General features: G+C 46.5%; 1 protein-coding gene across 1 annotated transcript; it reads right to left on the minus strand.

The window, feature by feature from the left end:
• Positions 1–1,606: 1,606 nt before the first annotated feature.
• ano10a (anoctamin 10a) lies at positions 1,607–26,295 on the minus strand. The gene is made up of 13 exons (XM_084445154.1): positions 26,247–26,295; positions 25,009–25,182; positions 24,371–24,568; positions 23,863–23,997; positions 23,069–23,188; positions 22,056–22,625; positions 20,926–20,981; positions 20,753–20,827; positions 19,909–20,097; positions 19,412–19,603; positions 19,120–19,248; positions 12,908–13,024; positions 1,607–3,954 (listed from the first exon to the last, which is right to left on the minus strand). The coding sequence occupies exons 1-13, from the start codon at positions 26,254–26,256 to the stop codon at positions 3,913–3,915; spliced, it is 2,007 nt and encodes a 668-aa protein (XP_084301280.1). The 5' UTR covers positions 26,257–26,295; the 3' UTR covers positions 1,607–3,912.
• Positions 26,296–26,311: the final 16 nt, after the last annotated feature.

Below are 26,311 nucleotides of genomic sequence, written 5' to 3' on the forward strand. Positions count from 1 at the left end.
GCGTTACTGCTACAGTACATGCGTTCCCAAACCGAGCGAGGTGAATTCAGCACCAACGTGGATTTATGCGAGTTGAATGTAAGATAGAGCTGTATGTTTCCATGTGACGGAACTGAACGGTAGCGTGTCTCACGGTAGAGGCTATGCTAGATCTGGTCATGGTAACGTTCTGGTCATGTTCTTGTTCTTTTCTTACTGTATCTTCCACTCCGCTTAATTGTTGTGAAGACCTAAAGAGAGGGAGAGAGAGAGTATCTGACTGTGCAGAGATGACTGTGGTGTAGATGTTCCAGTGGGCTCAGTGGCATCCACATGTCTGCTTGTTTTAATGTGTTTGACCTTTTTATGTTGAAACCAGTTATGAAACTGATTTTTCAGGCAGGATGTTTTTTTTAAGGGTGTTTGTTGAGTATGTACAGTATATATGTTTAAAAAGATTTATTTTTAGACTTTGAAAAATCTGCTGTTTTAAAATGCTGTCTTGATGCTGGCCCTCGAGTCTCTCATTGGAGAAGAACAATTATGTGTGTGTTTGTGTGTGTGTGAGAGAGAGAGAGAGAGAGAGAGAGTGTGTATGTGAGAGTGTGTCCTTGATAATTTTATTGGACACTACAGACTGAGGATAGAAGCGAGGTTTTGCAGTCTGAATCAGTGGGCACGTATGTTTGACGCAAGTGGGTTGAGACTTGGACTGCTTCATTGGTTGAAGGCAAACCCCCCCCTCCCCCCGATCCAGGCTACGTGTGTCCCCACTGCTCCAGCGGTCACACAGGTCAGGAGAGTAGGCTCATCGCTAGAGGCTTTAAAGGACCTGGACTAGAAACGAAAGAGAGATGGAGGCTGTGGGGATTGGGAATATATTTTAAGGGCATTGGCAATAAGCTATATGTTGCAGCTATCTGTAAATAAACATATTTTTTGTTTTGTATTTCAAACCTGTGCAGCCTTAGAATGGCACATTGGACTGATAAAAGGAGAAAGATATCTTGAGTATTTTTTTGTTTGTTTTTCTTTTCCAACTGAAACGTTTGTACATAGTGGTGTAAATATGGTGCTCTCTATACTTAGAACAGCTGAGTGAACCATTTGGTGCATAGCTGTATTATAGCCTTATTAGTCATGGGTGTCTAAGAAAAATACCGTGTGAAAAGACATGATTCTAGTCATACTGTCAGTCTCTGACTGTTGTCTTACCCAGCTGTAAACCGGTGAATGACGTGCATGTGTTCAGTGTTTGACATTATCGATCCAAGGACATCTAGCAAAAGAAGAACCATCCACAGAATATGTTACTGGACCAAACCATGTACTGGCTTAAAAAAAAAAAAAAAAATTGAACATGACAGAATTATTAAATGTATTATTCTGTAGTTGATACCTGTTGTCAAACGTTACATATAGCTATGGTAATATCCAAAATAAAAATGTTGTGGAAAAAAACACACTCAGAAACTCTCACATTGTTTGTGATTTTATGATTCAAATAATGCTTGTGGACAGCAGTTCTATATGTAGTGGACTACTGTACATGTCGATCCAAGCATGGAGTTCTATTTCAGTTCTATGAAATGGATTGCATGTCAATCTAAGCATGGAGTGAGTTTAGACTGTGACTAGAGCAGGATTTGACTGCAGTCGTTGAGTCTTGATATCCGACCATGCCCTGGGTAAAGAGATATGGTTTTAACACCCAGGCCATGGCCCTCTGTTGAAAGATGTTCTCCTGTGATTTATGAGCTACCCGACCTGTCTCTCCACTCGAGTAACCAGGCAGCCTCGAGAGCATGTGTGTGTGCATGTCTCTCTCTCTCTCTCTCTCTGGGACACCAGAACCAGCCCCTAGTTCCGGGCCCCAGCCCCATGTCCTTATAATCTATTAGCTCCTTGTCCCAGTCCTTAGCCTGGCCCTTTTTTCTGGCATTTAGCCATGTCCCCGGCCCTAGCCTGGTCACTAGACCAGCCCCTAGTACCAAGACCAGCATGGCTCACCCCCGTCCTCTAATCTACTCTCTCTCCCAGCAGTATCACAGACATGCAGCACCTCACACTGGGAACTCAACCACAGGTGAAAACAGACTAAAACATTTAGACATCCATTACAAATCAGTTACACTTATCTGCCAGTATATCACCACGTATTGGTTTATTTCAGCAAAGGCAAATTTATGTAGTTCCAATAATGCTGCCCAGAACCTTCTAGAAGATTGACTGTGCATCTGATGATAGTGCAGAGTGCTGGAGTATATAAAACAAAAATATAACAGATAGCACATCACATTTCAAGGCACTGTGTTTTAGGAGTGCATTGTCTTTGCACAGTCTGTTAAGGTTGCAAACAACTTATGAAATTGTCTCTTACGGTAAACGTACACATAGTCTAAGCACAAGCACTGCTAGAATTCTGCTCCACCATCTTTAAGGTAACCATGATTTTGATCTTTAACTGTAGGTGAGGGTTCGGTTTGAGTGATACCATGTAAATTCTTTACATTTTATACAGTATCATTCTGAATCCAATAATACTCTGAACATATATTTCTTACATGCAACTGTATCAAGTCGAGACCCTCTGAAATGATCAAGGAGTACATGATTACACCGCAGTTCTTGAGCCCTCCCTCCAGATCAAAAGCAGTTCATCTTACATACAGTACTGTAGCAGTCTTAGATACTCTGATGCAACCCTATTGTAAAAAAAGTGTTGTCAGTGGTTGATAAGCAAATAAATACTTGTGTGGAAGAACCATATCAATGAACAGTCATGGATGAATCATTGGGTTTGTTGTGGTTAAATACTGGAAAGATACTATTCCTATAGAGATGATCGCCCCACACCACCAAGGCAGTGAGAAAATAAATGGCTCCATTTGAAGCCACACCTCGCAAACGAGGTAAGCCAAATACGAAAAGAAAGGTGAATTCTTCATGTTGTTCACTCCCCCTCATACTGAATTTGCAGACAAGATGGCACCTTCACCTGTAGCTACAGGCAGCCAAATGTGTCAGTTCTACAAATGTGTCAGTTCTTCAACAGACGTGTCAGTTCTACAAGATGCAACCGTCAAAAGTGATACCTATTCATAGGCCCTACATTGAAGCTATGCAACAACCCACATCAAACATTTGGTTTGTAGCTACAGTATAGTTTCACAACAGTGGTATATTAACAAAACCATATATTATTCTTGTTAGAACAGCTGAATCTTAAGGTGAGAAAAGATGTCTAACATTTTTACCATTTACTCTGTTCTTCTCTTAACAATTTGACAAATTTCCCCAAACCGGGTTCCATGTTGTTAAAACAGTTAACACTGCAACTGAAATAGACTGTGTAACCGAGTGAAATATGGAGTAGCTGGTGAAACTCACTCCTCAAAGGAGCGCTGACAGTCCCTCCAAGGGGGACGTCCTTGTTGGCGCAACTATCAGCGTGTCTACCTCACAAGGAGGAGAGCTTGTTGAACGTGGGGTCAAGCCCTTAACATGGGTTACATTTGCAGAACAGGATTTCTAGATTGTGTTTAATTTTGCAATTAAGAAAACAACGAAAATAATACTTTTAGTTTTTTATATATTATCAAGAGTCAAGCTGGCTGGGTTAACTGTTTTGAGAACATGGTCCTTAGTTTGTTGAAATGTGTCATAAGGATGCTGGAGGGACTTTAACCCCCTCTCCATCCGCACACGCACACACACAAAATCAAAACAACAACTGATATTTCTATGAACCACCAAAGACAGCAAAATAATGTGTTTAAAACCAGGTCGAGCAACCGTTTGTATCAAAATGAAATCTGCGTGGATGATGCTCCTTCCTCTGGCAGCGGCGGTGTAAACCGTGGTGAGGCCACAGGCAGAGGAGCCGTCCCCCGGGCTCCTCGGGGTCTGCAGGGTCGGCCTCTCCTCTCCTCCTCACCCGACTGTCTTTGAGATCCCCGTAGCTTCAAGCATTTTCTGAAAACACCGGGTGAAGATTTCAATCAATCAATCAATCAATCAATCAATCAATCAAGAATCAATTCAGAACTAGTGCTGCGAGCAGCAGTGAGCGGGCCCTCGCACCCCATGCGGGTCGGGGTGTGGTGCCGTTAAAGGGTGTGCTATTTCGGTGTCCAGTACTGACAGAAACTTCCTGTCACCAGTAGGTGGCGCTCTAAGCGTGACTCAATACCGACGCATAGATGTGTTCAGGACAGTACCTTGATGAAGCGTGAGAAATGTTGTGTAAATCGGACAAAGTATGTAGGAGTTATGAGGACTTCCTGTAAGCAGTAGGTGGCGCTGTAGGTATGACGCAATACTGACCTACAGATGTGTTCAAGATGCGACCTTCATCAAGCATGAGCAATTTGGAGTAAATCGGATAATGTATGTAGGAGTTATGAGTACTTCCTGTTTCACCAGTAGGTGGCGCTGTAAGTGTAACTCAATACCGACGCATAGATGTGTTCAGAAGGTGACCTTCATGAAGCGTCAGCAATTTGGTGCAAATCGGATGATGTATGCAGGAGTTATGAGGACTTCCTGTTTCACCAATAGGTGGCGCTATAAGTATGACGCAATACTGACACATAGATGTGTTCAGGACAGAACCGTCATGAAGCGTGAGATAAATCGGACAAATCGGATAATGTATGGAGGAGTTATGAGGACTTCCTGTTTCACCAATAGGTGGCGCTATAAGTTTGACGCAATACTGACACATAGATGTGTTCAGGACAGAACCGTCATGAAGCGTGAGATATATCGGACAAATCGGATAATGTATGGAGGAGTTATGAGGACTTCCTGTTTTACCAATAGGTGGCGCTATAAGTGTGACGCAATACTGACACATAGATGTGTTCAGGACAGAACCTTCATGAAGCGTGAGATATATCGGACGAATTGGATAATGTATGGAGGAGTTATGAGGACTTCCTGTTTCACCAATAGGTGGCGCTATAAGTATGATGCAATACTGACACATAGATGTGTTCAGGACAGAACCGTCATGAAGCGTGAGATATATCGGACAAATTGGATAATGTATGGAGGAGTTATGAGGACTTCGTGTTTTATGGCGAAATGTCAAACTTTGGCGGGGCGCCACGGCAAGGGTGTTTGGTGAAAACTCAATTTTTTTGATAACTTTTGATCACAAAGGTCTTAAGATGAAGCTGACCGGATATGAAGTTGATCGGATGAAATCTGTAGGAGGAGTTCGTTGAAGTACGAGGCATGGAAATGGTCAAAACAAGGACAAAATGGCACATTAAAAGCAAGATGGCGGACTTCCTGTTGCATGTTGGGTATAGCTCCAAGAGACATTTTAGTGTGTCTCGATGAACTACATATGCCCACCGAATTTCGTTCGACTACATCAAACTAAAAGGTGGGGCTCGCCATTTTAAATTTTCCAGGGGGCGCACTTGAGCCGTTTTGCCACGCCCATTTCCGTCACCCATGAATTATCAAATTTTTCACCGGGACTGACGTATCTGCAAAGTTTCATCCGTTTTCATCGATGTTCAGGCCGCCTAAAAGGCATTTGTTTGGAGTAAAGGAGAAGAAGGAGAAGGAGAAGGAGAAGGAGAATAATAATCCTTCGAGTTTCAATAGGGCCTCGCACCGCCAGTGCTCGGGCCCTAATAAGTACAGTCCTCCTCCTTTACAAAGACTAATTGTACTAACTATTAAAGCCCCTAGGATCCAACCTGACCACGACATTGAGAAGAACTGTTCCCTTCCTCTGTTCTATGGTACACTGTGGCTCTCTCCCTCTCTGCTGAAATAACATTAGGCCCTTTGAAGAGAGGAAGCGAGGGGTTGGAAAATAGCATTACATCTCCGTATGGCCGCGGATTTGCAGCCCTGAGAGGACCTGGAGATTTTCACCCAGATTGAGTTATTTGGATATTATAAGACTTTGTACATCACAGAGTCCCCAGGCCCCTATCAGGGCTCTGAGTTACATTCTAATCAATTCATTGCACTGCCTGCAGCCCACAGCAACAAATTACTTTCTGGGTTCAAATGTGTTACGTGCAATTAAAGGAGTCCAGAGCCCCGATCAATAGGGAGAGATCTGCTGACATCGGCGCTCTGTGTTCGGGGTTGATTCAGTGGGAGCTCTGCCTCCCTCTGAAATAGAGCGTGGCGGATTCTGCCCGAAGGCCAGCCAATCAGGAGGATTGGAACACGTCAGCCACTGACTGTTTACATCCTTCTGCAGAAGGGGAACGGAGGGCAGAGACTGGTGAGTCAGGAAATCTCTGTGATTGTTTGCCAATCCAGACCCTGCATTATTCTCTCCTGGTGGCTCCGCTCTGACAGAGTAGGCCTGGTACGTTCTGTTCTAACAATGTTAACGTGAACTACTGGAGGGAACGTGGTAGTCGTGTCCATTAGGACAGCCGGGCTCCTCCTACACTGAGAGGGCTGATAATATCCTGATATATCAGAGAGCTCGACCGCGGTGGAGCGTCTGTGAGGAGGCAGCGGCGGTCGCGGCCGTGGCTATAGTAGGACGGCTGTTACCCGTCTGTCAGACAGACACATGGACGCGACGTGGAGGAAGAGGAGGGGAGATGGATAAAGAGAGGGTGAAAGAGGGACGGAAACTGTGTGTGTGTGTGTGTGTGTGTGTGTGAGAAAGAAAGAGAGAGAGAGAGAGAGAGAGAGAGAGAGAGAGAGAGACAGACAGACAGACAGACAGACAGACAGACAGACAGACAGAGAACCAAACCATAGTATATATAGTACCAAAATACCTAGTACTTCCACAGTGAACCTCCAGTCTAGGCCCTAGGCCATCCTCAGAGGCTCGCGGTGGGAACTAATGCTCTGGTGTTCCTGGGCGCCACAGTGAACATGTCCAGCTCATTAGCTTGACATGTTAGTATTGATCATGGAACAGCAAGCCACAGCGGTACAGCTTTAAAAGCTTTAGTCATCACCAGCACCTAGGCTTCTGACAATACTGCTCTGTAGGGTAGCAGGCTACACACACATGCGCGTGCACACACGCACACACACACACACACACACACACACATGAGGGCGCACTGTCATGTGCTGTCAGCTGTCACAATGAATGAATGTCATCCAGTCACAAGAATATATTATTCAGTAAACAGAAATAAACCATAATATAATAATGAATACTGTAGGCTACAGGCATTTAGTCTGTTTGCATGTTGAGGTGAGGCCCGCACTGCTTAAATTGACAGTCACTCTGCCACAATGTGTGTGCACATTTGTAAAATAATAAATAGGTTAAACTATTGGTGTGAAATCTGAATTCTATCCCTGCTAATCCAGTAGTCCATTTATCACCACTATTGCTATCATTTTGTTGTGTAATTATGCAATCAGCTCTTGTGATATGCATAATGTGCACGTATATATGCATAAGGATCTGGCCTATAGGCTTCATCACAGTCAACCATGTGCTAATAGCAAGTTCACCCTTCATAATAACCATCACACTATGGGCTCCACACCAATGTACTGTGGGCCATATCAAATGCACCCAGAGTCACCTAGAGAGAGAGTGTGTGTGTGTGTGTGTGTGGTGGGCGTGTGTGGAGGGCAGCCAGAGTAGCTCACTATACAGGGGATTTCCACTGTCCGAACACCTGCTCTTCTCAGTACTTCACAACACCCGCCCCCCCCCCATCTCCCCCTCCACCCCTTTTCCCAGCCCTCCCCCCCCCTACCTCCCCTCCACCCCTCTTCCCAGCCCACCTCCCCCCCATCTCCCCCTCCACCCCTCTTCCTAGCCCCCCCCCCCCCCCCCCCATCTCCCCCTCCACCCCTCTTCCCAGCCCACCTCCCACCCCATGCCAAAGGACTGTCTCCTTCCTGTGATGGATGTCTCAGCTCCTGGCTCACTAGCTGGCTGACTGGCTCACTGGCTGACTGCTGAACCCATGGAAACAGTCTGATTGATCCAGTCAGATGGGGCTTCAGAAGCACAGCCAAGACGGTCGCCCTGCTCTGTTCCTAGAACCTGACCTCCAAACTCCAGTGGAAAACTGAGCTCTCCTTACCAGATCAGTCTGCAAACAGATCTGGTGGTTTAGGATTGGATCTGTAAAGCCCTGACATTACCAGATAATCTGGGCAGAACATCGGTACCGACAAAGGTCCCGGACCAAATGAGACGAACAACAGACAATCGTAGCACAAACATGGCATAGGACAACACAAACACAAAGGTCTTGGGGCGGGATTAGAAAATTGAATGGGACTCCTGAGTCCCTGATGAATTGGGGGAGGGAGTTCCAGAGCCCACCCTGGAGAAATCCCTGTCCCCCAAGCCGTGATATTTGGACGTTGGGGTGGAGAGGAGGGAGGCTGAGGTAGATCTGAGTGACCGGGAGGGTTGGTAAGGGGAAAGGAGGTCTGTGAGATATGGGGGTTGGGGAGCATTGATGAAGGGCTTTGTAGGTGAGGACCAGGATTTTGACAGAAGAAGAAGAAGATCTGACAGAAGACAGGAAGCCAATGGAGATCTTCTAGGACTGAGGTGATATCGTGCCAGGATTTAGTGTGGGTTAGGAGTCTGGCGGATGCGTTCTGGACCAGTCTATTGCTGGAGCTAGCGCTGATGCCTTGAGTCGTGATAGTCGAGATGGGAGGAAATGAAGGTGTGGATCAGTCTCTCGGCAACGGGGTATGCAAGAGTGGGTTGGATCTTTGCAATACTGCAAAGGTTGAAAAAGGAGGATTTGGCAATTTGGCAGATATGGGGGTCGAGGATCCCGCCAAGGTTACTGCAGGGGAGTAGGGGGAGACTGTGGTGCCATCAATGGTAAGTGGGAAGCCGTTGATCTTACTGAGGGTGGGATTGGAGCCGATGGGGAGTTGTGTTTTGTCACTGTTGAGTTTGAGGAAATTTTGTTGCATCCAAGCTTTTATTGCAGAGAGGCAGGATTCAATGTCAGAGAGGGGTGATTTGTGGAGGGATTTGGTGCTGAGGTATATCTGGGTGTCATCGTGAAAATCCAGCTTGAAGTGGTGGAGAATCTGACCAAAAGGGAGGATGTAGATGATGAAAAGAAGGGGCCGAGAACTAAGCCTTGAGGAACTCCTTGTGTTACTGGATGGATGTGACAGACGAGTGTTTTGAGTAGGGAGATGAAGTGTGATCTGTTGGTGAGGTAGGACTTGCTGAGTGCAGTGCCCTCAACACCAAGGCCTTCTAGTCTGAATGTTGTGGCTCACGGTGTTGAAGGCTGCACTCAGGTCTAGGAGGATGAGGATGTTTAGCAGCAGTGAGGAGGTCACTGACTATCAGTCAGTATTAGTGCAGTTTCTGTGCTGTGGAGTGCGCGAAAACCGGACTGGAGCGGCTCAAACAGTTATTGAAGTGGGTTTGGAGTTGTGTGGTGATGAGGCATTCCACGGTTTTTGAGAGGAAGAGGAGGCTGGAGATTGGCCTGTAGTTGGATCGAGACCAGTTTTTTTGAGGATTGGGGTGGCAGCAGCCGTTTTGAAGGTGGAGGGGACAATTCCATGGGACAGTGAGGAGTTGAAGAGGTAGGTGAGGGAGGGGCATAGGACAGGAAGGCAGGTCTTCAGAGTGGGGAGGGGGTCTAGGGAGCAGGTTGTGGGTTTGGTGATGAGGGAGGGGGCAGCTGGTCCCTGTTTAACAGGGAGACGTGGCATGGGGGGGTCGAGAGGGGATGGGCAGGAGTAGGGGCTGGATGCTCAGGCAGAGGGGACAGTGATTTATTGATGGAGGTGATTTTGTCTGCGAAGAATTTAAGGAATGAGCTGCATTATTCAGGTGTAGAGGTGGGGACGGCATTGTTACGAGGCTCGAGGAGGTTGTTCACAGTGAAGAAGAGGGCATGGGAGTTATAGCTGGGGTCATTGATGATGGTGGAGAAATAGACAGACTTGGCGGCGGTGAGGGCATCTTTGTAGGCAGAGAGGTGGAGTTTGTAGGCTTGGAGTTGGACAGTGAATAATGTTTTCCTGGAGAGCCGTTCCAATTTGAGCTCAGGTGTGGAGCTCAGGTGTGAACCGGGGTGCAGAGATGTTGAAAGTGACGTTTTTTGTTTTCAAAGGCGCTAGTGTGTTGAGGACGGCAGCCAGGGTGGAGTTGAGGTTATTGGTGAGAACAACATCAGGTTAGATTTAATTTATGTTCCGGAATGTTTCTCTTGGGAGTTGTTGACATGGGGTAGGGAATGTAGTGGTAAACTGGATGCGGTTATGATTAGACAGGGGGAATAAGGATGGATGGATGTTGATTACTGGCAAATTCACAGAGCAGACCAGGTCGAGGACATGGCCTTTAGCATGGGTAGGGAAGGTGGCGTGCTGGGTGAGGCTGAGATTGTCAAGGAGAGTGGTGAATTCGGATGTCAGCTTACAGTTGGGTGAGTCAATGTGTATGTTGAAATCACCGAGCAGCAGTAGTGGGGGGGGGGGGGGAGGGATGGATGGCGAGAAGTTCAGACAGGTCAGACAGGAAAGACGAGTTAATGGAGATTTGGGTGGCTGGTACATTACTGCAGGATGACAGTGGTTGAGCAACAGGCTTTAAATGCAAAGGATTCGAATGATGAGACGTTGGGGAGAATGAGTGAGTGAGTTCTGTGGTCTTGAAATTCTGATTAAATAAAACAGCAAAACCTCCTCTGCGACCGACGAGAGGGACGGGGCTTGCTGGTGTAACTAAAACTAGGCGGGGGGGGGGGGTTGCTTGATTAATGGAGAAGAAGTCATCAGGTTGCTGCCAGGTTTCATTGAGCAGAAGGAAACCGAGTGAATTGTCCAAGACCAGTTCATATAGGATGGGAGCTTTATTATTTATTGATCACGTATTGGGGAGGGCAAAGTTGGTCGAATGAGAGGGAGGTGTAGAGGAGGTGTGCTGGAGAGGTCTGAGGATATCCAGGTTAGCAGTGCGAGGTGTGGTGGGAGGGGGTGGGGGGGGGGACCGTGGTAGAGTTTGGATGTCGGAGTTGGTGGGGAAGTTTTGATGGTGGGTATGTTTGGGACCGCGATGGAGATATCGGCGGTGACGGAGAACATCAGCAGAACGGGTGGAGAGATTTGTGCATTAGTGGATAACCGGAGGTTTTTATTGAAAGGCAGGAATTCATGACAAGAGTAATATTGGGGAGGGAAAAGCCAGGCTGGGGGGGAAGAGTAGGGTATTCCACTGAACAGTAAGGGGGGTAAAGTTAGCAAGAACCGGAAGGAGTGAGTAATGGTACCATGACAGCAGTTGATGGGTGGGTTATTAGTAGTATAGACTAGTACCTATTTCAAAGGTAGCCAGACAGATGAACCACACCACAACCCTTGGGCAACACTACGGCACAATTGAAAGGTATTATATTTTATGAAAGGTAGCCTGACAGATGAACCACACCACAATACTTTGGCACAATCTAGCAAGGCAATACCCATGGCTATTACACAAACACATCCACAGGCATTGAGTACAGTGAAGTGATATTTAGTGGGTAATGTACCTGTTCAAAAGTTATTACAGCCACACCTGTGTCAAAATACTATTTGAAATCCTTTCAAATACTGTACGTACCTGTGCTTTAATGATTGACACCTGACACTCTGGACAGACTAACACTCAAAGTATACTGTATGGATTTCAAATACCATTTGACCCAGGTATTACAAAGCATCATTAGGTAGTATGTGTCTGTGTGTTATGTATGAGTATCATTCTCGCAGACTACCGCCATCAAGACTCCACACCGTGGCTCTGAGCCACATCAACTTACCGGCCTGGACCCTGGCTCTGCACAGACCAAGAAAATCACACATCAGCCCTGTTTAAGTCCACCCTGCCCGGGTTCACCCCTCGCTGACACGGGCTACAGAAACACCTATCAAAATGAAGTATGTCTTCCCTCCCGCCCCTCTGCTGAGAGACGATAGGCCAGGCTAATTAGTGAAGCACTCAGCCGTCCCCCGCCCCTCCCAGGAAATGGCTCTAGAGCCTGGAGCGCTAATGTCTATAATGCCCCGGGACAGGACTGTCATATCAATACTGTTACCTACACACCCATCATTTATATTAACTAGAGCGCGAGGGGAGGCGCAGTGAGTCTCACATGCATACAGAACACTGAGGTCGTTAAAGACATGCTGCAGGGCTCTCTTCTTCTGCTGATGCCTTCTAAACGCTGCCTCTCAACCACACAGCCCATAAATAGCTGCTACTACAGGCTGGTTATACTGTACTCCGGGGCTGGACATTACTCAAAGTGCAAGTATCTACCCCAATTTCTGCCTTTGCCGAATCTATTCAGGCAGAGCCATGCCGTCCACACCTACAATACAGCCCGCTCCCCACACTGCCCCTCCCCTGAGATGATCTCGGAGGAGGATTGTTGCAAAAGTGATGCTTTAGTAGTAAATCTGGCTTGTGTTTGCCCCTAGTGGTTGAAATCGGTAGATTAAATTCCTGATGTAGAAGCTATAAGTGCTCCACATCCCCTCAGGGGAGCAAACCGTGAGGGGGTTGGGCAAAGGCAGAAATAGGGGTAGATAGATAGATAGCACTTTAAACTGACAGAAAGGACAAGTGAAAAGACCTATTTCTGTCCTGTTAGGCAGGAAATCAGTGTGTGTGCATGTATGTGTGTGTGTGTGTGTGTGTGTGTGTGTGTGTGTGTGTGTGTGTGTGTGTGTGCGCGCCTTTTTTGTGCGTGTCAGTGACCTATTTCTAAGCTATGTGCAAGGTGAGTAACTGCCTAAATAATTGTAAGGGGTTCAGCCTAGTTTATACTGCACAATGAGCACACACGCACACGCACACACACACACATACACACATACACACACACACACACACACACACACACACACACACACACACACACACACACACACACACACACACACACACACACACACACACACACAGTGACAGCCGTACCTTTTTCTTGAGGGCCTCCAGGGATTCAAACTCCAGCCGGGACAGTTTGATCTGGATGTGTTTGGGGACGTCTGGGATGACGAAGGTCAGGATGAACTTGAAGGCCAGGAGCAGGTGCTACAACGCAGGGACAAGAGAGAGTATGAAGGCCGCCTGGTTCTGCAGAGGGGTAACAGAGTGTGAGGGTCTGTCTCTTTTCCCTGCTACTGTGACAGAGTTCTAATTCATTGTTACAGTATACGCCCAATTACACAAAATGGTCTTTGGTAGAGTCGTGTATTATAGCTTCTAAGGTAACCTGTACTGTACACCTCCTCCCTGTGTTCCCCTTATACTGTACGTTCCCCCTGTTTGCTGAGCTCACCGGTAAAGACATCGGTTCCACAACAGCAGAATGACTCAAACAGAAAAGGAAACCGTTAGCAGAAATACAACCACTAACTACCAGCATCACTGACCATATTGACGGAGGTTGTTCTCAGAACTAATCTCTACTACGCTCAGAATTTCTCAGGCTTCTGAGAAACACCTCAGGTTGGTTTCTCACACTTTCCGATAAGACTGGATCGACAGGAACTGAACAGAGATGCACAAGGGCTTCCACCTCCCCAAACCTGGTGGGTGGGATATTAGCTCTGGCCAGGGAGAAGGGGAGAATACACAGACCTGTATTCTATATGAGCAGCTGAGAGACCTGTATTCTATATGAACACCTGAGAGACCTGTATTCTATATGAGCACCTGAGAGACCTGTATTCTATATGAGCAGCTGAGAGACCTGTATTCTATATGAGCACCTGAGAGACCTGTATTCTATATGAGCAGCTGAGAGACCTGTATTCTATATGAGCACCTGAGAGACCTGTATTCTATATGAACACCTGAGAGACCTGTATTCTATATGAGCAGCTGAGAGACCTGTATTCTATATGAACACCTGAGAGACCTGTATTCTCTATGTGAAGGTGTTGATAGGAGGTCTTCCACACTGAAAATAACAATACTGTAGAAGAACTCTCTTAAAAGATGGATAGAACCCAGATAGAACCCTTTTCATGACCGTACAGTGCTGTTTCGATCCCAAGAGAATTAGATTTGCCTGGAAAAAAAGGAACATTTCTACAGGGGGCTCTTCTACAGTTACAAATGGTTCTACTGTACATAGCACCGTTTTTTCTTATGTGTGAGTACCCATAGCTGGACGCCTGCCAGCAACCACTGCACCTCTCCATCAGTCTCCCTGGGCTCTGCTGCTACCGTCAGTCCTCGGGAGGAAGCCAGCCTTCTCATCTGAGTAAAACCACTCCTGCATGTTAAGCCATGACAAATTCTGCTGGCTGAGCCAAGATGTGAAGGGATCCATCATTCTTATAGAATGTGTTCCTCAGCGGAGCAGCGGTCCTGAGCTAGATGACTGGCTGGCTACAGAACCAGGCTGCAGTCTGACTGTGGGCCCTCATTCACAAAACGGCAAACGCTCAGCAGCTTTAACACTAGTGGCTTTCACCTCTGAGAGGGGTGTTCCTGTCTGGTCAGCTGTGGACAGCAGAATGAGGAGCAACTAAGCGTAAGCAGAACTACTTGCTTCAGCATTGTGGTTGTCATGCTGATTGAAATGCCACTATAAACATCGGCTTTTAGCTGATTGGTGAGGACCTCGGTATCGGCACTGTAATTTCTGCTCACTATTCAGCCAGAGTGACTGTTGCCATGACTGCGGTACATGTTTAATTGCAAAATTAGCATTTCAATCCACTTTGATTCCAAATTGATCAAGAGTGATTCCGTTAATTTTATTCTGGAAAACGGCATGAACGGAATTGTTGATTCTACCTCTTGCCGTTTCTAATTGATGTGAATGACAGAGAGTGGATCTAGCCTCAAAGGAAGCCGTTTGTTGGACTTTGTTGTTTTTCATCATTAACACATTTGCAAATTGGTGATTAAGGCAGAGTGAGAATGATACATAATCATTCATACATGCACATTCATACCGTGTGTTTTAATCAGAGCACCCAGGAGTCTAGTAATACTATGACACACAGACCAACACTACTATTCATTACTAGCTGCACTCCTGCACAGAACACAGGCTAACATAAGCCAGAGGATTCATTATCAGACGGCAGGGAAGCGACAGAACTTAGAATCATGAATCATGAAAGGATTCATTCTGGGCGCTCTAGACTCTATCCCATCACTGGGAGTATTGATCGCTGTAGGCAGCCACCGTGTAATGTGATTCCTCTGAGACCACACCCTAGGGGGTAACTAGGTAGCAGGGAGCTACACTACATGGCTGACGTGCGCGCACACACACACACACACACACACACACACACACACACGCATGCACACACACACACAAACAGATGAACTGATCTGGGAGGAGGAACACAAAACAAGGTGTTTATGACTACAGCTTGGGTAGGGGGAGCCTGACAGGACAAAGTATTGGTATTAGTGAGAAGAACAAGTAATGGATTGGGGGCAGGAAGCTTGAGTGTGTGTGCGTGTGTATACGTGTTTTGGATGTGTGTGCAATTGGCATGCAACCTGTCAGAGTTTTGTACTACCCTGTAGAAACACACACTGGCCTGTCTACTGCTATTCCAACAGACCAGCCCACTGGCATTGTGCCAAAACAGACAGAAGCACAGCTAACACACACACACACACACACACACACACGCACACACGCAGGCTCACACACACACACACACACACACCAGATGAACAAACACTGGATCTAAACCCTGGCAGGGGCACAAAAGGTTTTATTTTAGAGGACAATGGCTGATTTCCCCTGAGCCAAACAGAAGCAGTGTGTGTGTTTATGTGTGACTATGTGTTACTGTTTGTGCATGTGCGCGCGCGCGTGTGTGTGTGATAGGGAGGAATATTGTTATGACCGGAACAATACAAGCCAGCTGTGGTCTATCAATGTTTTAGATCTATCAATACTGTCAGCTTCTAAACTAGCCAGAGAGGGGAAGAAGAGCAGAAAGTATAGAGAAGTGTATAGAGTAGAACAGAGCAGCGTATAGGGCAGTGTATAGAACAGAGCAGAGTATAGAGCAGTATATAGAGCAGAGTAGATCAGTGTAGAGTACTGTAGATCAGAGCAGAGTATAGAAGAGTAGATCAGAGTATAGCAGAATAGATCAGAGTATAGCAGAATAGATCAGAGTATAGCAGAATAGATCAGAGTATAGCAGAGTAGATCAGAGTATAGCAGAATAGATCAGAGTATAGCAGAATAGATCAGAGTATAGCAGAATAGATCAGAGTATAGCAGAATAGATCAGAGTATAGCAGAATAGATCAGAGTATAGCAGAGTAGAGTAGACTAAAGTATAGAGGAGTAGAGTAGATCAGAGCAGAGTAAATTAGAGTATAGCAGAGTAGAGTTGTGTGGATCAGAGTAGAGGTAGTCTGACTCAACGGATGTAGGTTTTGGCAATAAACCTTGTCATTCGTTGTCACACTGCCCAATCAGTGGCGAGACTGGTGACGCAAATTAATCTGATTCGGGCCGAGAGATTCTCTCGGCACCAATCAGATTCGATCCAGACTATTTTGCAAGAGCACCGTCGCTGCGTCCAGGGCTGGCTCCGCCCCAAGACGACTGTGATCGGTTTAAAGAAATACTGCGTTTTTTCCCCCCCTATTGCAGAATGGTAATATGTCCAGCCAGACCTGTCTCCGGCGCTGGCACAGCGTAAACGAAGTGTGGAGATAGGTCTGGCTATGCGAGACTAGAGTAGAGGAGATCAGAGTAGAGTTGTGTGGATCAGAGTAGAGAATAGCAGAGTAGATCAGAGTAAAGTAGCAGAGTATAGTAGATCCGAGCAGAGTTTAGCAGAGCAGAGGAAGTCAAGGCAAGGCAAGGCAAGGCCTGCTGGATTCAAATCTGATTATCTGCAGACCAGCGTAATGGGATTGCTCTCTGATTCGCTAACGAAAATAACCTTGGAGAAAGGGACAAAACACAGATGGAAGTGTAGACTTTTCTGCATTTTTACAGTCGTTTTAATACCCAAATGTTGGTGTCTGTAAGGATTATTACAGGGACAGTAGATTTACACACCAGATTTCCCATTTTGTATGAGAACGTGCTAGGTCTTTAGAGCTAGGTCTTTAGATGAGGGTTTGGCATCCACTACAATCAGAGGTGAATTGAAATTCAAAACCTTTTTTTGTTGTTTACTGAATTTAATACACTTTACCTGTCATTAAAGTTTTTTTCAATCAGCTTTGATTCCAGCTTTTCCTCTGTGCATGTCTGTGTCTGGGTGGCTGGCCTGTTGCCTGGTTACTGCTTGGCCAAGCATGTCTCATAGCCAGTACAGCAATTACCCAGGTATCATTGCAGGATGAACACAGAGCGGGAGCCGGGAGAGAGCGAGAGAAGGAGAGAGAGAGCAAGAGAGGGAGAGAGAGCGAGAGAGGGAGAGAGAGAGAGAGAAAAAAAGATGGAGAGAAAGAGAGAGAATAAATAGAAATAAAGAGAGAGGGAGAGATAGGGCCCTCTTTTCCTTTTTCAATGCAATTCAATGCTTGCAGTGAATTGAATCAAACTGACTGTATAGATGATAGTCCCTGTATCATTCTCACATAATGGGCTAGGAGGTGTGTGTGTGTGTGTGTGTGTGTGTGTGTGTGTGTGTGTGTGTGTGTGCGCGCGTGCGTCTAGTTAGCCTCTGCATACTGAGCATCTCCTCTCGCTCTCCTTCCAAGTCTGTGGTGGCCTGCAGCAAGGCAGATGCAGACAGCGGGCTAGCAGCAGAGCTGGACGCTAGTGTGTGTGTGTGTGTGTGTGTGTGTGTTGGCTGTTTAGCAGCAGGGAGAAATGTGCCTTGGTACGATCAGTGAGGCAGGTTCAGATCACACACCACTCTGCCCCTCCCTCTGTTCCTCTCTCCATCTCACTGTCTATTTCTCAGGTCGCTTGCTTTCTCTCATTCTCTCTCTCTCTCATTCTCTCTCTCTTTCTCTCTCTCCACACACAATCCTCTCTTTGTTCCTCGTTTTCATTATCTATCTCTGTTTCATCTTACTCGTTGTCTATCGACCTGTCTTTCTCAAACACACGCACGCACGTGCACACACACGCACGCACGCACGCACACACACACGCACACACACACACACACACACACACACACACACACACACACACACACACAGCCCCAGCTGAGGGAGTGTGTATGCACTGTGGTGAGGTGGATGACAGTAAGTCAGTCAGGCACATACAGAGAAAGACTCCACTAAGCTGTGACCAGAGCTCTATCTATGCCCTGTTAATAATTAATTATTATTAGTTTATCATTAATTAATGTAGGCTGGAAGCAGGGTCGGGGTCAATTCTGTCCCCAAGAGTTAATCTGAAATGATTTTGGAAGATTGATTCGGGGAAGCTATTTGCATTTGAAATGAATCGCATTTCCTGAACTGACTTGAAAGGCAATGACCCCAACCCTGACAGGGAGTGTGTGTGTGTGTGTGTGTGTGTGTGTGTGTGTGTGTGTGTGTGTGGTAGTGCGCTAGTTCTGCTGTAGGTCTGAACACAGAGTAGGTGTGAGAGTGAGACAGTTCTGCTGTACTGTAGGTCTGTGCATAATCAGATATTCAATCAAACATGCAGCAGAATCGATATGGCCTAGTTTCAGATCAACTGCGGTTCAGATGCAGCATCCGCTGGCATAGTGCCCTGGGAGCCAGTTAGCACAGCACAACAAACACTTACATATATGCATTTTCATACGAATTTATTTTGTTTTGAATTCATTCTGAGGCTAGAAAGCTCCCATAAATAGAGGATAGTCATAAAGGCTACCCCAAGCTAATAATGCTTCTTCCTGCTCCCTCCACTTGTGCTATCTGCTGACCTAGCCACCGTCCACAAGACTGACCCCTACCGACCATCATCATCCTCTTTCTCCTCCTCATCAACCTCATCGTCCTCATCATCACCATCCTCATCACCATCGTCACCATCCTTATCCTCATCATCACCATTATGTTATAATCACCATGAACCTCCTCCTCTTTCTCCTCCTCCTCCTCTTCCTCCTCTTACATTGTAGCAGGCAGGGCTACAGAGATCTATCTGTGACTCTCTAGTGCCACCTGCTGTATGGTCTGGCTAACTTGTACAACAGTACTAAACCAGCAGGCTCAGGTGAATGTGTGTGTGTGCGTGTGTCTACCTCGATAGCCACCACCCAGAGTATGAGCTGGGTGTCGGCGTCGGGGAAGTAGGCCTTGACCTGAGGAGACATGCCGATCAGGGCACAGTTGGTCACCACGGCGATCACACTCATGGCTTCGAAGGCAAGCTGGAGGGAGGAGGGGGGGGGGGGGTCAGAGATAGAGACGTGAATCAGTGAATCATGCTCAGTTTCACGGCAACCGCAATATTACACTGAGCTAAACCAGAACAGGGGGGTAGAAATCTAGCTGTATGACATCGAAATGTCATTGGCGACAACAGGGACCCACCTGCCACACTCCGATGTTGGCGGCCGGCTCGGAGAAAGGTCGTTTGAACACCTGGCTCATCTTGAGGGCGTCGGAGTAGAACTCGGTGGCGTTGTTGAGCACCACCAGCACGGCCGCCAGGGGATACACGCAGGAGAAGAGGCTGACGTAGCCAAACAACAGGAAGAGCTCCAGGTAGTCATCGAACGTCCCCTGACACACGCGTACACACACACACACACACACACACACACACACACACACACACACAGTGAGGTTAACTTTTATGCTTATTGAGTATGACACTTGTTTGTTATTTGCAACACTAGCATTTTTTAGGTTTAGTTGAAACCGGGACCGTGTTTTGTACTGAAAGACAATTCGATCGCCGTACAATCATTCAGTCACCTTGGAAGACCGCCTCCAGTAAATGTTAGGCTACCTAAAAAGCCATGTCTGTGCCGGGTTAGTGGCTTAGTCGTGTCTGGTGTGGCTTGTCCCCCATCCCTCTGACTCACCAGGTAGGTGCTCATGTTGGCCTCCAGCCTGACCTGCTGGGTCAGGGGCAGCTCCTTGCTGGCCATGGTCGTCCTCTTCTTCACCCTGCGGTGCATCTGCTTGTTGCGTCGCCTCTGGAGCCAGTAGGGCAGGAAGGCCTCCATTATCTGGTTCAGGATCTGGGACGTGATGAGCAGAGTTGCCAGGCTCTGCAACACACACAAGACACTTGGTTTGATGGGTGGATGGATGAGTGAGTGAGTGAGTGAGTGAGTGAGTGAGTGAGTGAGTGAGTGAGTGAGTGAGTGAGTGAGTGAGTGAGTGAGTGAGTGAGTGAGTGAGTGAGTGAGTGAGTGAGTGAGTGAGTGAGTGAGTGAGTGAGTGAGTGAGTGAGTGAGTGGTAACCTCAAGGTTAGAGCCATAGGCCATAAGACACATTTCAATTTCAAACAAGTACACACCTCTTCAAGAAGTACTACCAGGATCCTCCACCTATTGTATTCATAGTTTGCCAGTCTTGCACTTTGGCTTTAGCACTAGATTATGCTCTTAGTTGCTTGTTTAGAAAGGAGATGCACTTATTGTTAGTTGCTTTGGATAAAAGTGTCTGCTAAATAACTGTAATGTAATGTACTCAGAAATCAGTTGACTCATCTGATGCAGTGAATGACTTATGGTGTACACATATATTAGTAAACGAGTGCCTGTTTTACATACAGTACTTGTATTGTGTTTGAATTAGAAGCACACCTGTGAATATTTCCGATGCAACAAGTATGCTAAACCTCCATTTTGCGTATCAGTGTTGCGTACCTTGCGTATTAAGTAGGCTTAACCCTGTAGACAGGGTCTTTACGGACCCACCTGTCTGAGCAGCACCATGTCCTGCATCACAAAGGCAATGTAGAACAGCGAGGCAAAGCAGTTGAAGAAGTTGAACTGCGGAGAGGAGAGAGTTAAAACAGCTGCAGAGCATACTGTCATGTTAATGTGAAAGAAAAAAAGAAAAAAATGTTTAAAAAAGGTTTATAACTTACCACCAACACTTTAAGAACCAGGTGATTTTGATATGTCGATTCCAGTCTGTGGTTTTCTACGTGGCAAGGAACGATATAACTTCAGAATGTAGGAATCTACTGTGTTGTTAATACAGTGTTGCTGTATATAGTAGATGACATACTCAACTAATTTGCATAATATGCAATTCGGAAAGAGGAAAAACAGGTAGTAAACAAACTAGCTACTTACGTATTTACAAACATGTTTTTTTGTTGCCATACAGTATAACTATAACGTTGGCTTTTTTTCCTCTTTCTTCATTTTACATTTATGCAGTGGCCTAATGAATGTAGACCTACAACAAACTATTTTCATTGCTGCGGGGCTGCTATCTAGTCAGTCTGGCAGCGTGAGTGTGAGTGGCGAGGAGATGACAGCCCTCGCTGTAGGCCTACTCGGCTCTCGTGAGCTCGCTTGTAAGGTTAACCGCAGAACAGGATGTTAGATGCTTTTGCAGAGCTTTGTCAACACAATCATTCCCCAAATGACCAGAAAAACTCGCTAGATTTGTCGCTAGCCGCTGTTGACTAAGTTGCCAAGGGAGTCTGGAAAGTCACCAGATATAGCGACAAAGTCGCCAAGTTGGCAACAGTTAATAACGTCATTATGATGTTGATGTGCTCAAGTCACCAGTCGTCCTCCACTCATCCCCACTCCAAACCTAAACACTCCCAAAGTGCAAATTTGAATGCACCTACAGCACCCCACTCGCTGGTGCAGAGCAATGAACAAACTCTCAAACAATACCTGAATGTTCTCCCCTGAAGAGGAGAAAACACTTGAAAAACGATCTCCTCTTTTGAGAAATCATGAACATATCTCAATATCAGTAATACTTCCCCAGCAGAGTGCTCATACTGTAGGAGTGTTCCAGCAAGATTGGGCCAATTTAAGTATTTTATAGTGATATTTGATAATAATAGCATTCCTATCAAATATCTCACTATCTCTGTATCAGAATCAGAATTGCTAGGTAGTTTACAACATACCGAATCAAATTCCTAGTCCAGCAGCTGTAAACTACCTGGCAATAAACGGACTCTGATTTGACCCCCGCCGCAGTCCGCCCCCGCCCCCGCCCCCCCCCCCCCCCCGGCCGGCGACTCACCCCACTCGGTGAGGAACTCGGCGGCGTAGCGGTACACCAGGTTCATGACCTCGATGACCAGGGCGTAGACCACGCTGGGGATGAAGACCAGCGCGGCCGTCCAGAAGCCCGGGTCCTCGTGGTGGACGGCCAGCGCCCAGCCCTCGGCCTGGAAGTAGACCATCATGACGTAGAGGGAGAGGTAGAGGCAGAGCAGCACGAAGGGCAGCGACACCAGGTAGATCCTCAGCTGCCGCTTGGCGTTGGGGTAGAGCGGCTCCTCGCGGCCCGTCACCGCGTTGAGGCCCAGCGTGCCGTGGAAGCCGGGCCGGGGCTCCTCGAAGGCCTTCTTCCTGCTGAGCGTGCCCCAGCCGTAGGCCAGCGAGGCGCTGCGTCTCTTCCACAACTCCAGCAGCACGGTGCTCCAGACCAGGTTGAAGACGGCGAACACCACGTACTTGTCGTAGTCCTCCCAGTCGAACAGGTAGTAGGGGACGCCGACCAGCGCCATGGGCAGCAGGGCCATCGTGAAGTATTCCAGGAAGCCGAAGTAGAGGGACAGGCCCTCGCCGAAGTAGTGGCGGATGTCGTCTGGGGGGGATGAGCGCGCATGCAGACGCGGGCAAAATGGTAAATGGTGACGCTAAATGGACTGCGCTTACAGTATATAGCGCTTTTATCCAAAGCGCTTTACAATGAAGTTCTCTCATTCACCCATTCACACACACATTCACATGAACTACAGCCGCTCCACACACACACACACACGCACACGCACACGCGCACACACACACACACACACACACACACACACACACACACACACACACACACACACATTTAACATGAATGCATTGTGTGTATCATGGAGTTGTAATATACAGGTCTAACCATCCTGTTATGTTGTTCTTTTGTGTTTCACAAAGAACACAATGTTGTTTCACATATCAAAGCGCAGTTCTGGCTGCTTATTTAAAGGTTTGAAGAAAATCCTGACCACGAGGCCATATGACATCACTTCCTCCCCAGCTTACCAAGTGGCTGGAAGGACAGCTTGATCTTTCTGTACCAGGAGAAGGACAACCTCTTCAGCTCCTCCTTCTCATGGAGAGGGAAGACCTGGTAAAGAATCCCCTTGGACTGGAGCCTGCGGACTGAGGAGAACAGAGAAAGAATCCACTCATATGTTACATAAAGGTAGAACAAGGTTCTATTCATACGTAATCCCCTTTTGGAATAGGCCTTGTTAAGTTGTTAAGGGGCTGTAAATGAATAGAGAACGCCGTCTACTCGAGTGGCGAGGGAATAGTGTTTTTTCAGAGGCAGCAGTGTTCTTTTCCTCTCAACAAAAGAGAGGCCGTTTTTTGGAAACAAAAGGCATTCTGAATGTGGTTGGAGTCCAATGGTGGTTCAAATACATACTGTATATATGTAAAATAAATTACTTCATCTTTCATTACGACACGGACTGTAAGTAGCTTCTTATCTGCTCAAAAAGTACATTAGTTCAGCTGAATGTTTCATTATAACCCCCCTCCACATTTGCATATTGATTGCCCTTATGCTGCAAACAGCAATCAGTACACATTGTGAATGACTGCATACAGAAATACAGCTGCTAATACTGGGGAATTTTATAGGAGTGAGGGTTTTAAGATAAGTAACTGAGATAGACAAAAAGGGAGAGAGAGAAAAAGATTGAGAGGAAGAGAGAGAGAGACACACACACACACACACGCGCACACACACACACACACACACATACGTACACACACACACACACACACACACACACACAAAGAGACAAAAATGAAAATGAAAGACTCACTGATGGACTTCCCAGGGTAGAGTTTCATTTTAGGATAACCAGGAATGTGGGTCTCCTCTTTAGCTCGCAGGGTGTCCAGTTCGTGTTTGATGATGTACTGGCACTCTGCCATGCTGAGGAACCCATCGCCATCACCTTCACCACACAGAGAAACACACTCCTCAACACACTAATAATAACACAGTTACCCAACCACCTTGGGACAGATATCTTTGTGACTAAGGCTTGGAGTACACAGTGTACTCAAGGGAAGGTCTGTGATGCAGGCACAGAAAATGGCAGCTTGCTGTGTTTGTGTATCAAAAATATGCAAAAATGTGTATCTGGTTCAATTAAAATGCATCACAGACACAGAGGGAAGTATGTGAGGCGCACTCAGGTTTTACAGTGTCTGCAAACAGTACGAATCAGTCTTAACCTGTCTAAATAAAGCACTAAATAAATGCATTCTGAACACTACGATACCATACTACATGTTGTATACTTACCTAGTATACTTGCACCCTACCTTGGAAGTCTTTGAAGTTGTGTTTGTTAGCGCAGGTGAAGCCTCTCATGGAGCCGTCGTTGAACTCTCTGAAGAGGCCCACGTCCTCGGCCCCGGACAGAAGCCTCTCCCACCGCGCCCCCACAACGAACACGTTGGGATTCTCCTTCTCCTCTCCCTCGGCACCTGGGCTCAGCTGCTGCACCAGCAACTCAGCCCCTGAATAAAGAGCAGCGCGTGGGGCAGGCATGAAGATGGAGGGTTGAATAGAATACACAAACAAAAAAGAATACAAATCTATAGAGTGTAGAGGAGTAGGTGTGCTAGCGTAGGGGAAGGGCAGGTCGAGATATGCAGGGGTACCTGTAGGGTAGAGAGAGGAAGGTAGAATAAAAAAAGGTAAAAATCTAATACACAATAGAATACCAATAGAATATAATAATATCAACAGATTTACTTTACGAGCAATGTATTCTGTATCTCGTGCTCAACAGCAGAGGGCCTATAAGTTCCAAATCACTACTGACTTTCCTGGTTTGGTAAAGCCAGTAGTGTAGTGGGACAGAGTGCAGTACAGTACACTGTAGAATGCGGTAGAATACAGAGTACAACAGAGTACAGTAGAATGCTGCAGTATAGAGCACTGTAGAATAGAGTACCTCCGTTTCGCTGGCCATCCCTGATCCTGGTGAGCAGCCATGAGATGGCCTCCTCCTTGGCGTCCGGGGCCAGCTCCACTACCACCAGGGGGGCAAACGACGAGGGGCCCTCGCTGTCGGACACAGACAGGCCCTTCAGCATCCTCCCCTCCTCTTCCTCCTCGCCCTGGGCAGCTGGGAAAGGGACCGAGATATGAGACAGATGAGCTAAACATCAGGCCGACCCTTCGTACAGAGAACACAACGTAGCAGAGAGACAGACAGGCAGTTGGACAGCAAAGAGACAGTTCGGACAGTTTGAGGCGGTAGTAATGTTATAGTAAGGATTTTACATATTATTGCACATTCAAATGTTGCTGTAACCTAATCGTTCATTGTTCCGGTATTATAATGCAAAATATTTGTGTAGCACTAGCTTGAAATACCTTGTAGGCTTTTAAATTAATTTATTGTAGACATACGGTAGTCTAATTGTTTCAGAATACTTACCATGTAAACGTATGATTTATTTAATTATTCCAAACACTAGGCCTACATTACAATGAGGGTGTGTGTTCCACATTGCAATGTTTACAGGACAGGTGTGGCCCTCGCCCTGCCTCACAGTTTCTGTTCAGGTTCACACACTTGGCATACCAGTGCAACTTGAAGTCAGATATTGCCCACGTTTCATACAGTAATCTGGCGATCTGGAGCTTTACTGACATTGGCAGCTGGGGCTTTGTGATAACAGAGGGAGGGGCTAGCTCGGTGCAAGTTTACATACTCGTGAGGTCTGATTTAAATAAATCACAAGCTATCAATATGTGAATAAATTATACATAACAGATTATCTTGTACACTACTGTAGATACTTAAGATCCTGCGATTGCTTCACCAAACAAAATGTTATTTCAGCGATAGAAACCCCCCCCCTAAAACTCGAATGACATCATGTCTCAGAAGTTGCTTCCACGTCACTCAGACTTCGGTCCGTATCACACCCACGTTGGCTGTATTAGCTACTGTACATAAAAGGCTAGGCTTGCTGACTGATTCCCGCGTGACATGCTTGGTTCCGTTTCTAATGCAATTGGTACGTTGTAAGCAAATCGCCTGGATTCGTTTCGTAGAATAATACTCTAGCTAGCAAGTATGTCAGCAACCATCCATTGACAGGGTTAACTAACAAAGAAGAGAGAACACCATGCATTGCATTCCTTTTGCTGTGAAAGGAAATAACAACTACTTGTATTTACCAGTGCTCATCTGTGGTGTGTTTAGATCAGGAGCTATGCTGTAGATCCAGGGTCGTTCTCCAAGA

The sequence above is a fragment of the Borostomias antarcticus genome, assembly GCF_949987555.1.
Source record: "Borostomias antarcticus genome assembly, chromosome: 10".
Lineage (NCBI taxonomy): Eukaryota > Metazoa > Chordata > Actinopteri > Stomiiformes > Stomiidae > Borostomias > Borostomias antarcticus.

What these genes read in the sequence shown, in the direction of transcription:
- ano10a (XM_084445154.1), bottom strand. An exon ending in CCAACATGAGCACCTACCTG is followed by an intron (nt 19,604 to 19,908) that starts GTGAGTCAGAGG and finishes CGCGTGTGTCAG; the next exon opens with GGGACGTTCGATGACTACCT. An exon ending in TGGAGGCCCTCAAGAAAAAG is followed by an intron (nt 3,955 to 12,907) that starts GTACGGCTGTCA and finishes CGGTGTTTTCAG; the next exon opens with AAAATGCTTGAAGCTACGGG.